This window comes from Sphaerodactylus townsendi, linkage group LG09, assembly GCF_021028975.2.
Source record: "Sphaerodactylus townsendi isolate TG3544 linkage group LG09, MPM_Stown_v2.3, whole genome shotgun sequence".
NCBI lineage: Eukaryota > Metazoa > Chordata > Lepidosauria > Squamata > Sphaerodactylidae > Sphaerodactylus > Sphaerodactylus townsendi.
Genome location: NC_059433.1, coordinates 13,223,631 through 13,238,374, shown reverse-complemented (window position 1 = coordinate 13,238,374; position 14,744 = coordinate 13,223,631). Strand labels below are relative to the sequence as shown.

Here is a 14,744-nt window from a genome sequence, read left to right as displayed (position 1 = left end):
GGAAGGCCTCCAGTGTGTACAAACGTGCTGCAAAATGTGCAAATCTCTCTCCACCCCTGTGCCTCCCACCTTTCCTTCCATGCCATTCTATCAAGTTGGAATTGTAGTCCATAACATCTGGAGTGCCAAAGGTTCCCCACCACTGCCATAGGATTTCTGAAGCAGGAGACATCCAGAGATAGTTTGTCATTGGCTGCTTCTGCAAAGCAACACTAGATTTCCTTGGTGGTCTCCCATCTAAGTACTAACCTGCTTCGCTTCCGAGATCTGATGTGATCAGGCTAGTCTGCGCTAGCCAGGTCAGAATGGGCTTGTATTGTGTATGTGAAGTGCTGTCAAGTCGCAGCCAACTGATGGTGACCCCAGTAAAGGGCTTTCAAGGCAAGTGAGAAGCAGAGGTTTTTGGTGGTTGCCTTCCCCTGCAGAGTCTTCCTTGGAAGTCTCTCGTCCAATTACCAACCTTACTTAGCTTCAGAAATCTGTCAAGATCAGGCTATACTGTGCCACCTCCCCTTCTGGGTCTGTATTAGGGCTATGCTGACCATGCTGCTTCTGAAATCAGGCTAGCCTGGACCAACCAGGTCAGGGAAGGGGGAGCCATCTATTATATATTTATCCCACCCTTCCGCAGGGGACTCAGAGCAACACCCACGGCTCTTCGTTTTATCCTCTCAGTAGCCCTTTTCAAGGATGTTTGAAAGGGAACTCTCCAAAAATATTCGGCTGACAGAAGGAAAGGGGCTGGGTGGGGACTTGAGCCTGGCTCCCCCAGATTTTTGAGCCACACAGATTCTCCGAGGCAATGCATTGTTCAGCCCCACTTTAAGAACCGTCTCTGCGAACAGACTCCCTAAGGCAGTGATGGCGAACCTTTTTGAGACCGAGTGCCCCAATTGCAACCCGAAACCCACTTATTTATCGCAAAGTGCCAACACGGCAGTTGAACCTGAATACTGAGGTTTTAGTTCTGTGTGCACCCACCGCTCTGCCCTGCGCTGCTCCAGCACCTCCACCCCACCCCTCTGCCTCTGCCCCACCTGCTCGAGCAGGGGCCAACCTGCGGGGCATTGTGCCCAGCAGCCCAGGCCAGCCTAGATGTGTGTGTGTATGTGTGTGTGTGGGGGGGTGATTCCCCCCCCCCGATGAACTCTGTGCATGCGTGCCCACAGAGAGGGCTCTGAGTGCCTCCTCTCACCCGTGCCATAGGTTCGCCATCACTGCCTTAAGGACACCCAAGTCTTTGTCCTCTGCATTGACCCAAATATTGCTTTAATTTGTTTTTTTAAACAAAATTCCATCTGAATCGAACTCTGCCTGATGCTGTGTGCCAATGCAGATTTTATTAGTTGCTGAACAAAGTAGACCAATTCTAGTTTACCTCGTTGGTTGATTTCAGTTTAAGGTTTAAATCGATCCCGTACAACCCGCAGCAGTATTGAGCCCTGGTAAACGGGTAGGGGTGGGGGTGAGCGGTATGATATCAAAGCCCAAAATAGCCTGTAGGAAATTCAGTTTGAAGGTCGCAGAATTCTAAATGCTCAGAGGTAGCTTGGCTCCATCTATAATTGCCATGCGGCTTAATAGATTGTGTTCTTTATGTTGTGCAACATGTACGGGGGTTTTTTTGCCTTTCACTGACAATTTAGTGCTGTTTTTTTTAAATTCCACAATTTTTATTTAGAACATCCATCTCAAATATGCTTGATTCCCACCGTCTCGCTCATTAAATACTCTCTAGGGGAAGGAAGTAGGGAGTAATCTATGCTGTTCTGAAAGGAGGGCTTCCAGTGCGTACAGACGTGCTGCAAAATGTGCAAATCTCTCTCCACCCCTGCGCCTCCCACCTTTCCTTCCATGCCATTCTATCAAGTTGGATGAATGCATGCATAACAGAGAAAGTGTAATAACTCTGGAATCTATTTCCATCCCGAAATTAGCAGGCAACTACATAATGCCTCTGATTTTTAGGCTTGAAGGAGGTTGGCAGATTTTCCGAGGTGAACTGCCTCCATCCGAGAGTCGAGGAAAAGCTAGGTGGAGCTGTGGAGTAACATACTAGCTACGCTCGACTTCGCTGCACGGAGTTAATATACAGAGAAATACTAAAGACTTCTTTGGAGTGGAGGAGGATTGTCTTCGGGGGCTTTGCTAATTTCCCAGATGTTTTCCGTCTTCCATTTCGTGCACCTTCCGTGGAAAACACAAAACGAATGTATAAAATACAGTTTTTTAAAAGACCAAGATTGCAAGAGAATCAGCCTGTTTATCCCCACCCCTCAACTTCACCAACAAAGCAGCAAAAGCAGCGCGGACAGCAATTCTGGCTCTTTGCAAACTGTGATTTGTAAACCAGGAGTCAGCCTTGGGAATCAGTGACCTTCCTCCTCCTCCTTTCCAGGGAGATTTTTGCTTCTCCATCCCTGATATTAACCATGGTCTTCTGTTATGTGTACCGATGCCAGCCATGGTTCCTGCAAACCCGATTCCTTCATAACCATAGTTTGCAGACCTGTTTCTGGTGCTAAGTACAACCTCCTCTTTGGGAGGGAACCGTTGTTTGCATTAACTGCCATACAGTAAGGATTTGTGGCAAACCCTGAGCAAGGCACAGAGAACTCTGGAGTAAGGAAGAATAGAATAGAATAGAATCTTTATTGGCCAAGTGTGATTGGACACACAAGGAATTTGTCTCCGGTGCATATGCTCTCAGTGTACATAAAAGAAAAATACATTTGTCAAGAATCATAAGGTACAGCACTTAATGATTGTCATATAGGTCTAGTAAGCAATCAGGAAACAATCAGTAGTAATGAAAACATAAAATGTAAAATCATAAAATAAAATAAAATGTCAGCACAGGTTATAGTCATACAGTCATAAGTGGGAGGAGATGGGTAATAGGAATGATGAAAAAAGTAGTGCAGTAATTATATAATAAGTATATAATAAATAGTTTAACATTATCGAGGGTCTCCGAATAGAATAGAATAGAATCTTTATTGGCTAAGTGTGATTGGACACACAAGGAATTTGTCTCCGGTGCATATGCTCAGTGTACATAAAAGAAAAATACATTTGTCAAGAATCATAAGGTACAGCACTTAATGATTGTCATATAGGTCTAGTAAGCAATCAGGAAACAATCAGTAGTAATGAAAACATAAAATGTAAAATCATAAAATAAAATAAAATAAAATGTCAGCACAGGCTATAGTCATACAGTCATAAGTGGGAGGAGATGGGTAATAGGAATGATGAAAAAAGTAGTGCAGTAATTATATAATAAGTATATAATAAATAGTTTAACATTATCGAGGGAATTATCGAGCTCCTGTGAGCTTCTGGGAGAATAAAAATCACTGGCAGTCTTCAAGCAACGGCTTGACGAACGTTTGTCAGGGATGCTGTAGGCCAGTGATGGCGAACCTATGGCACAGGTGCCAGAGGTGGCACTCGGAGCCCCCTCTGTGAGCACGCGCGAACAGAGTTTGTCATGTCGGGGCGGGGGGGAATCACACACACCCACACACACATCTAGGCTGGCCTGGGCCACTGAGCACAATGTGCGTGCACCACGGTGAGCAGGGAAGACTCGGCTGGCGGCCTGGTGCCTGTGCTCTGGGTGGCTGCTGCCTGAGGGGGGGCGCAGAGGAGGCAGAGATGTTAGAGAGGCACAGAGCGGTGGGCGTGGGACTTGCTGGAGGCTAGAGCAGGCTGGCCCCTGCTCAAGCGGGTGGGGCGGAGGAAGAGGGAGCCAACCGGTTTTTTCTAAACTAAAACCTCAGCATTCAGGTTAAATTGCCAGGTTGGCACTTTGCGATAAATAAGTGGGGTTTGGGTTGCAATTTGGGCACTCGGTCTCGAAAAGGTTCGCCATCACTGCTGTAGGCTGATCCTACATCGAGCAGAGGGTAGGACTAGTTGGCTTGTGCGGTCCCTTCCAACGCTGTAATTCTACTAAATGTGCATATAGAAAATACCCATCCTGGTCCTTCATGTGGGAATTCCTGTTCAACCATTTAGGTCCAGTTTGCCGGTCCTTCTTTGCATGTGTGCCCACACAGTCGTGTGGGGATGAGACTCCCGTTGGCTTGTCTGTGCATTGGATTTCATCAGGGAGCGTAGGAACAAGGGCAGCAGCATGTGCAGGGTGAAGAGCAGGCTAGTGGTGTCTCAGGCGCCAACAGGCCGCAGCAAAAGGGGAAAAAAGTCTGAGTCGTATTTAAAAGTTCAGAACCAAGAAGACCAGCTAAAATGCTGATATTCTTTGTATTTTGACTCTCAGTGTCCTTGTCCATATCCAAAGACTCGTTAATTGGCTTCCTGGAGATGACAATTTAAAAATATTCATCTCCTCAGCTACACGCAGCATTTTTGTCATATGATAGAGCGTGCGCATAGTTCCCTCAAAATGCTGAAGGGGCGGGGGCGGGGTCCATAAGGCAGTTAGCCAGAGCTGTCCCGCGAATGTTATGTTTCCAGTTGACCTTCAGGGCCAGACAAGTTGCCCGTAGCTTTCTTAATGTGCACCTGTGTCATTTAGGAGTGTTTCTGTAGTGTGTGCGTCTATGTAGTGTGTCCTATTTTTGACAAAAAAAAAATGCCTTGGTATTTTACAGAAGCTGGAGCTGGATCGATTTATGCTTTACGCTCACGGGCCTGATCTTTGCCGAGAGTCAGATCTGCGCCACGCCATGGCCAACTGCTTTGAAGCGTTGATAGGTAAAATCCCTGCACTGCATTTTGTGTATGAGAGAGACAGGTGTTCTCAGTAGGGCCAGAGGGCTATCTAGAGCATTTGGAATCATGGACCCTTGGACCTCCAACAGGACTGCGGGAAGACAAACTTCCTAAGGAAACTGATAGGGGGTTAATAAGCAGACAATTTGGAAATGTGTGTGACTTCTGCATTTGGTTATTTTCTAGTTTTCCAAAGGACGTGTGGGAAGATCTTAACCCTAATTCCAACCCACCGAAATGAATCTGCCAAATTCATGCTCCTCAACCCCTCACATTTTCTCTTGTGTGTGGGTAAAATTTACTCACGGGTAACCCATGATTACATGAAGGAAGGAAGGAAGGAAGGAAGGAAGGAAGGAAGGAAGGAAGGAAGGAAGGAAGGAAGGAAGGAAGGAAGGAAGGAAGGAAGGAAGGAAGGAAGGAAGGAAGGAAGGAAGGAAGGAAGGAAGGAAGGAAGGAAGGAAGGAAGGAAGGAAGGAAGGAAGGAAGGAAGGAAGGGGATAAAATATGAGATGGGAATTCAAACATGAACATCCAAAAAATATATAGCAGGAGAAAAATAAAGAGAAGGAAGAGGTATAGAAGAATACATCCATAGAGAAGGACCGTATGTACGAACCCATAACTAATTGGCTGATAGGAGTGAGGAATAAAGAAAACGAATTAGATGAAATCACGGCAGGAGTAACAGTATCTAATGGGGAAATCCATGATTCAGTAAGAGCGAAACAAGAAAAATGATAAGAGATAGCAAGATCATTAAGTACAACAGGCTTATTAACTGCAGAACGACAGTTTAATAAAGCACATGAAAACGCAGATGCGTTGCAAGAAATTGGAACAAGATTATCATAGCAACATTGTCGAAAAATCGGGCTGAGATTGAACACAATATACAATGGCAAGTAAAAGGGGAAATTCGAGAGATAAATTACACATCAGATACTGGGGCATAACTTGATATCAAATGAAGCATCTAAGGGAACAATGATAAAATGCTACAAGGAGTGTAAAGGAGCAGTGTAAAGGAGTGTAAAGGACCAGCAGTGGCATAGTGGTTGAGAGCAGGTGCACTTAATCTGGAGAACCTGGTTTTATTCCCCGCTCTGCCACTTGAGCTGTGGAGGCTTATCTGGGGAACTAAGATTAGCCTGTGCACTCCAACACACGCCAGCTGGGTGACCTTGGGCTAGTCACATCTCTACGGATCTCTCTCTGCCCCACCTACCTCACAGGGTGTACTTTGTGTGGGGGAAGGGAAAGGAGATTGTAAGCCCCTTTGAGTCTCCTACAGGAGAGCAAGGGGGCGGGGGTATAAATCCAAAGAACATTTGGTTAGAACCAGGGCCAGGGCCTTTTCAGCAGTGACTCCAGCCTGGTGGAACTCCCTTTTACCTGACACCAGGGCTCTGGCTTTTCCTGGGAAAGGGTGGTGTATCATATATAATTAAGATATATAACCCTGGTTTAGGTTAACCAAATGTTCTTGGGTCCAGAGGCCACCACTGAAGTGTCCTCCATGGGCAGTAAGGGAGATGCACACCTGACTGGATGTGATTCCTCTCTCCCCCACATGAAACCTGCTGGGGAATCTTGCTCCAGTCACAGTTCTGTCAAAGCTCTCTCAGCCCCATATACCTCACAAGTTGGCCGATTCCGCACTTGCGTTATCGACCTAAGTTCGAGCTGTGTTCGACCTAAGTGATCCGCACAGCCACTGGGATCGACGTGGTTTTGTACCAGCTTCGCCCCGTGTAACGGTCAAATTTCCGACTCCATTTGGGAACTACTACTTTTTCAGGGAACCACGCTCGAACTCAGCTCAATTCCAGTAAAGTGCGGAATCTCTGGTGCCAGGAGTCCCCCATTCAGCCAATCACAGCTGAGTGTTTCGGGCATGCGTACAGCTGGCCAATCAAAAAACGCCACCTTCGTCCCTCCGTTCCTGTAGCAGTTTTTTTATAACGTGTGTGGGGATAGACGGAACATGGCCGTAGAACAGTAGCCAATCGGAATGAAGCAGCGAAGAGGCACAGGATGATTCCGCCCTCCGAGCTGGGATCAAGCTGGTTGCAGTGGGGAACAACAATGGCTTCGACCTAGGTCAGTACCCTTCTCAAGGAACTGGGTCGAACCTATTTTACTCATGTGCGGAATCACCCAAGGTGTCTGTTGTGGAGAGAGGAAGGGAAGGAGTTTGTAGCCGCTTTCAGATTCCCTGTGGTTGAAAAAAGCAGGGTATAAATCCAAGCGTTTCTCTTCTAATAGTGTGGTGGTAAGGGACCAAATACCTCCTCCCTCCCTCCCTCATAGCCACCTCATAGGTTCTGCCAGCTCATCATGCTGTTTGGCACTGCTTGTGAATCCATCTTTACTAACAGGGAGGAGCGCTGGAGAGAACTGAGGGTGGTAAGAAAGAACCGGACTCCGGATCCAGCTCCCCACGAAAAGCATCCTGCCTCTCAGCCTTTTGACAAGCTTGTTACCGTTCTTGATCCTCTTTAATGTGTTTGGTCTTGCCTTGGAAAATATATTCTAGCTTTCTTTCAAGGTAACAGCTCTATGGTTTCTGCCTCGGGCTATATTCTGTTTCCTCAGATCAAGATTTTTTTTTAAAAAAAAAAAGCCTTCCTTTTAAAGTCTGCTTTTGCTCTTCACAGGCCCTTTGATGTTTAGCATTTTAAAAGAAAGCAGCGAAAACAAGCGAGAGGCTGTTTTGTGGCGCGGTTCAACTGTGCCAGCTGTTTCAGATGAGGTGGTGGCCTGGGCTGTTCTTCGTGGGGGGGGGGGCTGCTTATTGTTTGCTACATGCTGACATCTGGCCTAAGAAGGCAAAGCCCCACCACCGCCAATATTCCTACGCGGCAAATTTCAAACGCAAGACGGGGTGGGGGGGGGGTGTCTTGAGTTTGAGATTTTCTGAAGCTACTTGGCAGTGTCGTCGGATTTGTGGCCTTTTCGGTACCTCAGAACAAAGATAACATTGTTTTTGGCAAGAGAGGCGCAGATCAGCACAAGTCCATCAACCGGTGCTCCTCAAGCGTTTGTTGTATGCGAATTTGTCGCGAATACCCTCACATATTGCCCCAATGTTTCGAAATAGTTTTGCTCCAAATCTCTTGAGCTGGAAAGTACATCACAGTGCAGTACAGCGATACTGGCCAGACTCTATGAGTGAATGAGGCCCAAAAGTCATCTCACTACTGACTAGGGAGCATTGCAAGTACCTGTTGCTTGTAGCACCCCGGAAGCCACCTCAAGTCGTACACAGCACAGACCGTAAACCAGTGATGGTGAACCTTTTTGAGACCGAGTGCCCAAATAGCAACCAAAACCCCACTTATTTATTGCAAAGTGCCAACCCAGCAATTTAACCTGAATGCTGAGGTTTTAGTTTAGAAAAAACCAGTTGGCTCCCTCTTCTTCCGCCCGACCCACTCAAGCAGTTGCCAGTCTGCTCTAGCTTCCAGCAAGTCCTGCATGCACCGCTCTGTGCCTCTCTAGCATCTCTGCCTCCTCTGCACCCTCTCCCCCTCGGGCAGAAGCCACACGGAGCACAGGCACCAGGTCCACCAGCCGAGTCCTCCCTGCCCACCACGGTGCACGCATGTCGTGCTCAGTGGCCCAGGCCAGCCTAGAGGTGTGTGTGTGTGGGGGGGTGATTTTCCACCCCCTACATGAGGTCTCTGTGTGCGCGTGCCCATAGAGAGGGCTCCGAGTGCCACCTCTGGCACCCGTGCCATGGGTTCGCCATCACTGCCCTAAACCTTGTTGAGCTCCCTGTTTTGAAACAGGGTAGTGGGCACCATTACAAAATGGTTGCCATGAGACTCAACCTCCTCATCCCCTGATATTATCTGCTGACCTCCCGGCAGTGATCCACCAAAGCGCCATTAACACCCGCCATTGCCCCACTCCTTATTCTTTTATCCTCTGTTTTCATAGGCTTAGATTGTGGTTCGCCATCTTGAATTCTGTTAGATGCTGATGGATTGTTTTATGCACGTTTTTAATAAATCGTTTTAACTACGTCTGTATGCCACCTTGAGTCCAACTTAGGTCAGGGAGGGCAGGATGTAAATTTAATAAATAAATATTTTGATTTATGGATTAAGTCTTGATTTAAGTAGAACGTTTGATGAGTTAAGGCAGTGATGGCGAACCTTTTCGAGACCGAGCGCCCAAATTGCAACCCAAGACCCACTTATTTATTGCAAAGTGCCAACACAGCAATTTAACCTGAATACTGAGGTTTTAGTTTAGAAAAAACAGTTGGCTCCGAGGCGTGCATTACTCGGGAGTAAGCTTGGTGGTAGTCGGTGGCTTTACTTTGAAGCAACCGTGCAACTCTTCCAACGGGTGAATCACAACCCTAGGAGGGTTTACTCAGAAGCAAGCCCCATTGCCAGCAACCGAGCTTATTCCCAGGTAAAGAATCGCGCTTTAGTTCTTCGCATGAAAATCAGTGGGGTTTAACAGGGTTACCTACACTGCTTCCCCAAAACTAGGTCTTAGGTTTAATGCTAATAATCGAGCCTAACGGCCCAGGCCAGCCTAGATGTGTGTGGGGGGGGGGGGCAACTCTGTTTGCGTGTGCCCACAGAGAGGGCTCTGAGTGCCACCTCTGGCACCCGTGCCATAGGTTCGCCACCTCTGAGTTAAGGGGTGGAAAACGTCCATCTTTGCAAGGGCCAAGAAGGAGCGTGCCCAGCAAAGAGGAGAAGCTAAAAGAATGGCAAAAGGGACAAGGAAGGATTGTGGGAAGAGGTTGGGAAATGGGGCAGCGGGTGACTTTGTGGTGGCATTTTCACCTGCATTCCTGGGCTGAGTACATTATTTGGAGGCTGGTGTAGGGGGGGCTTAATAGAGTGCTGGATTTGGATTCCATTCGTTCCCTGGATTTCCACTGTGGGCCACCCCACAGCCTTTCTGTAATTTCTGGCGGCCTGTTCGTTTATCTGACGAACGTGTCCCAAGGACCTTCTAAGCACCAGCGTTGCCGCCTCCACAACGCTGCTGGCACATTGGCGTTGGATATTTTTCCTGATGCTCTTGCTTCTGACTCCAAGTATGAGTCAGCAGTCTGGCGCCGTTGCAAACAAAGGCCGAAGAAATTGAATGTCAGACTGAGTTGTGCTAACTAAAAAGCTGTGAATGCAGGAATCTCCGACGCAGTCATGCGTTGGCATTTATCGTTGATTAACATTTGGGTCGAGTACCGTGTCCGGTTGAGTACCATTTTTTTTGAGAACGTCAACAGAATAGGGAGTACTCAAACTCAAGTACACAGAGGATGATTTGAGTAGATGAATCAGCTAATATTTCAGATCATTGTTTAAAACTAGATTCAAGTTTAAGCAGCAGAGTGCCGTCTTTTCTTTCAAAACATCTTTATACATATAATATTGTTACTGCACTTAATTGCTTTCAGGTTTGTACGGAGAAAACGGCAAAGTTAACTTAAAATGGGCAACGGAAATCTACTTGCTAATTACGATGGGTAGTCTTTTCACATTAAATTGTAGACACCCATCTGTTTTTTGACAAGCTCAAAGCTGACTTTCTGACAATTTGCCAATTTGTTGAAATGCGGAGGATTAAAAATGATTTAATAGGTTGATGGCCCTACATGTAAGGGGTTGGGGGCCCTGAAGAAAGATGGACATATTTCATTTGGAAAAATAAAAATTTCCAGCAGGAAGCCAATCAGGTTCAAAAACGTTTTGTGACAATGTATTTTATATCATTTTGGTTATGTATTATGGAAATGTTGTGAGCCACCTTGAGCCTGTTGGGAAAGGGCAGCATTCAAGGTGAACGAACAAACGAACGAAGGAACGAATGAACGAAGAAGAAGAAGAGTTTGGATTTATATCCCCCCTTTCTCTCCTGCAGGAGACTCAAAGGGGCTTACAATCTCCTTGCCCTTCCCCCCTCACAACAAACACCCTGTGAGGTGGGTGGGGCTGAGAGAGCCCCGAGAAGCTGTGACTAGCCCAAGGTCACCCAGCTGGCGTGTGTGGGAGTGTACAGGCTAATCTGAATTCCCCAGATAAGCCTCCACAGCTCAGGCGGCAGAGCTGGGAATCAAACCCGGTTCCTCCAGATTAGATACACGAGCTCTTAACCTCCTACGCCACGAAGGTGGATAATTATTTATTAGTGTCTCTGAAGGGTGTGGATGAATCAATGAGACTTACTACAGCAAAACAGATAAAGATGAGGACACATTTTCAAAACGCAAGAAGCACTGTTATAAAGAATAAGTTGCCTATGGCTGATGTGGAACCATCCCCCAATTTTCAGAATGCCTGACATGCATCTGTGTGTTAAATCTGCGGAATCCAGTTATGATTGTAAGCTTAGACCCGGCATCCTTTCTAATGGGGTCATTAGCCTAACAAACGGAATACATTGTTCTTCCTTCCCCTCCCCCCTTCCAGAACGTGCAGGCTCATTCAGTCTCACCTGGCTTCACTGGTTTACAACAATACGTTTGCAGTTTGCAGCCCTGCAAATCCCAGGATATTAATGTCAATCTGTCTTCTGGCACCTTCTGTCATATAGGGGCTGTTTATCTGGAAGGAAGTCTTGAAGAAGCCAAGCATCTGTTTGGGCGCCTGCTCTTTAATTGCAAGGTAGGGGTTTTTTTAATAAAAAAAATATTACGGCGTGCCCACGTGTCGCAGCCTGCCTTTGACTGCGAGGACTGTTCTTCGTTTTGTTGGCGCGCATTCAAGCAAGTGATTAGGAGCAAAACTGAAGGAAAAGCGTTTTTCTTTTGAAGAACGTATTGGTGATATCTGGCCAAACGCTTGGCAATTGTACTGAAGCACATACTTAATTCTCTGAGTGCGTGTGTGTGCGTGTGCGTGCGTGCACGTGTGTGTGTGTGTGTGCGCGCATGCGCTTGTGGATGCTTGATCCTCCCTTTGTTCACAGCTTTCAGCAGCCTTGATGCAGTTGCAGAAAGGTGCAGTTGATGGCAAATGTTCACCGGAGGATGACTGGGGGGAAGTTGATAAGGGTAAAGGCAAAAAAGAACAGTGGTGTATGGGGGAGGTCAGCATCTGATCTTGGAAACATCAGACGGGCAATCATCACCAACCGTGAAACGGGTGCTAGAACGGATCACTTTACCGGAGGGCTTAGAAGAAGATACAGATCGACTTTGCTCAGAGAGGCCAACGCTAATTCTTTGTTTGTCACCCAACACTTCTCCCTCCCACCTGAGATATCCGAATCTGAGTGTTCCTCAACTCTGTGTCAGCTCCGGAAAGGAGTCCAGGGCGAGTTTAGATTGGACGTCCTGGAAACGGCATCAGTGGAGGGATCAGTTAAGCACACCTCTTCACTTTGTGGTGAAGAAGCACTAGCCAGAGTTCCCATGCTTGTGTTTGCTGCCTGTGAATGAGCAGCTCCATTGATCTATGAGGGCTATTCCTTTCAGCCTTCCAAGGCATCAAGGTGCCCAGCTGTCTCCACCAGGCGATGCACCGCTCTCCTGGTTCGTGTGACTCAGTTTCTCTCTATTATTCCTCCTTTGGTACAGTGCCACCAACTGGATATTTTGGAATTACCAGCAAGATGGCCACTATTCCCAGCTTCCTTTCCAAAGTTGCCGTTTTAAGGTTCAACTTGTGTTTATATCTTCTGCTACCCAGCGACTGATTACCATTGGAACAGCTTAACACACTTGTACGCTCCTGGGGAAATAGCAAATTATTTACTCATTTAATTAATTTACTTCATTGATACCCCACTTTTCTCCCCAAGGTGTCTAGTATGTCTGTCCTCTATTCCTCCAGTTTGTCTAATTTTGCAATGGACAGCCTCTCTTGCCCTGACCCCCTTTTAAAGTAGTGTTTTCATACCATGGAAGTCTGTGTGGTATGGAAAATAAATACTGTGTGGTACAGAAAATAAATACCAAAACAGTAAAGAGTCGGCCCACATACTATCAGCATGTCGTCCCTCATACCCTCAAGTCTCTGTGCCAGTTTCTAGGTATGGGCTGACCATTCATTGTCCCTGGCTAGGATGGTCATTAGCATTTCCAATGCTTTGATGGCTGTTTCTTGGACAGTTGACTTCCCCTTCCTGCCAGGAAGGAGAAAAACTTTTAAAACTAAAGGTGGGATTTTTGTCAGGCCCAAACTCCGACACAAAACTTTTCTCCACACAGCCGAAAGCGTGGATTGGCATGAGTCACTCCATAATCTCTGTTTAGATATCTACTACAGTCTTCCAGTTCCCTTGATTCCCCCATATCCTTCCATCTTCTTTCCTTCGCGTCTGCTGCAGCTTCTTCCAGCTTTTGGGGAGAGACAGGCGTTTTTCTACAATCAACTCTGCTTTGATTTGACCTTTGTTCCTCTTGCTGTGTGTGTCACAGTGGAGGGGCTTTGGACCTGCACAGAACTGCAATTTAAAAACTTCAGGAAGCTTTCGTATACACATCTTCAGATGATCCTGTTTGGGGCATACCGCTGTGACGCCCACAGAACACGCTCACGTTATGTCGCTACGTTTGATTGATTCATTTTCAGAAGGTTCCTTTACACAGAGGGAGGGTTCCTCGTTGGCCGAAATAGCTCTCCGAGTTTCTTGTAGTGGTGGTGTCAGCGGTCGCAACTTCACGTGTCCCCCCCCCCCCCATCTAATTGACAAAAGCTAAGTGGAAGCACTAGAGGCAATTTGCGCCGACTAATATTCTCTTTTTAAAAATTAGGTTGCGAGTACTATTGAATTTGCAATAAGCCGAGTCAGCACCTGAAACCATTTCACTTTTCTGCCGCATGACATTTCATTTAGCAATGTGGATTTTGTCGAACGGCTCCCTTGAGCTTTAAAAGTGTCTCTTGGTGTTTGCAGGACCTGAGGGAAGTCTGGCTTAATTACCCTCTACATCCTCTCCAAGTAAGTTTCTTTTTTTTAACTCACACTTTTCAAAGTGTCCTTTTATTCCAAAGGATGTGGTTTTTTTTTAATTGGTGTTCAGCTGTGTTGACATCTTAGAATGTTTAATGCGCACTGTGTCTTGGGGGATTTTTGTTGCTTGTGTGGGGCTCTCAGAGTGGGCGTGCATCTCAGACTAACTTGGTCGAGAGGCGACGTTGAACAACAGGTAAGCCAGAATGGTCAGATGGCAGGTAGATGGAAGAGCGGGAATCTGATGGCCTTCAGCAGAGTTGCCCAGATTAAGCATAAGCATAAGCATTTTATTGTCATTGTGCACGCACAACGAAATTTACAGCAGCATTCCTCGATGCACACAATTTCAGACTCATCCCCCATCCTCACTTTCCCCTTCCTCCACCCATCCCTACACAGCCCCAAACGCATCAACATGAAGCCGCGGAGTTCAGCATAGCCACAGCTCTAGAGTAGAAGCTGTCTCAAAGGGGCTTTCCGCACAACAGAAGGGAGCTAAGGTCGACTCGGTTCCCTTCAGTGGGGGGCAATTCCAGGCTGTCCGCACAGCAACTTACTTGGCCCCCTGGAACCGAGCTAAGTGGGAGGGATCATCTTGGTGCCTGTTTCGCTCCTCGATAGTGATTGGAGCGTGTGTTACCATGGGAAACAGGAGCGTTCTTTTTTTTTTACAGTTTACAGTTATATGCCCACCACAACTCTCCCATTCTGCGCATGCCACAAAAGCGGCTCCTGATTGGTTGAATGGATGAGGTGTCGTTTCGATGCGTCCGCACTTCGAAGCTTCGAAGCGGTATTGACCTTGTTCCAGCAGAAAGGTGCAGTTCATAACTGCGACAGGAATGTCGCAGTTCTGAGGGGGCGGGGGGGAACTGAGACAAAACAACGTTGAGCTCAGTTGCACTGCGGATACACTGAGGTGAACCTAGATAGAAATCAGTACAACTCTGTCAGTGCGGAAAGCCCCTAAGCCTCTTTGTCCTAGGTTTTTATAGACCTGTATCGTCTGCCTGATGGTAACAGTTCAAAAAGAGAGTGTGCTGGATGAGACGGGTCTCTCAGAATATTCT

The 14,744-nt window shown here is 46.9% G+C and overlaps 1 protein-coding gene across 1 annotated transcript in view; it reads left to right on the top strand.

Moving 5' to 3' along the window:
* Positions 1 to 14,744, top strand: part of DROSHA (drosha ribonuclease III) — a 132,492-nt gene that overhangs the window by 82,288 nt on the left and 35,460 nt on the right. Inside the window, exons 21-23 of the mRNA XM_048508504.1 lie at positions 4,620 to 4,722; positions 11,308 to 11,378; positions 13,615 to 13,659. Of these exons, the coding sequence (XP_048364461.1) occupies positions 4,620 to 4,722; positions 11,308 to 11,378; positions 13,615 to 13,659 (219 nt within the window). The remainder of the gene's footprint in view (positions 1 to 4,619; positions 4,723 to 11,307; positions 11,379 to 13,614; positions 13,660 to 14,744) is intronic.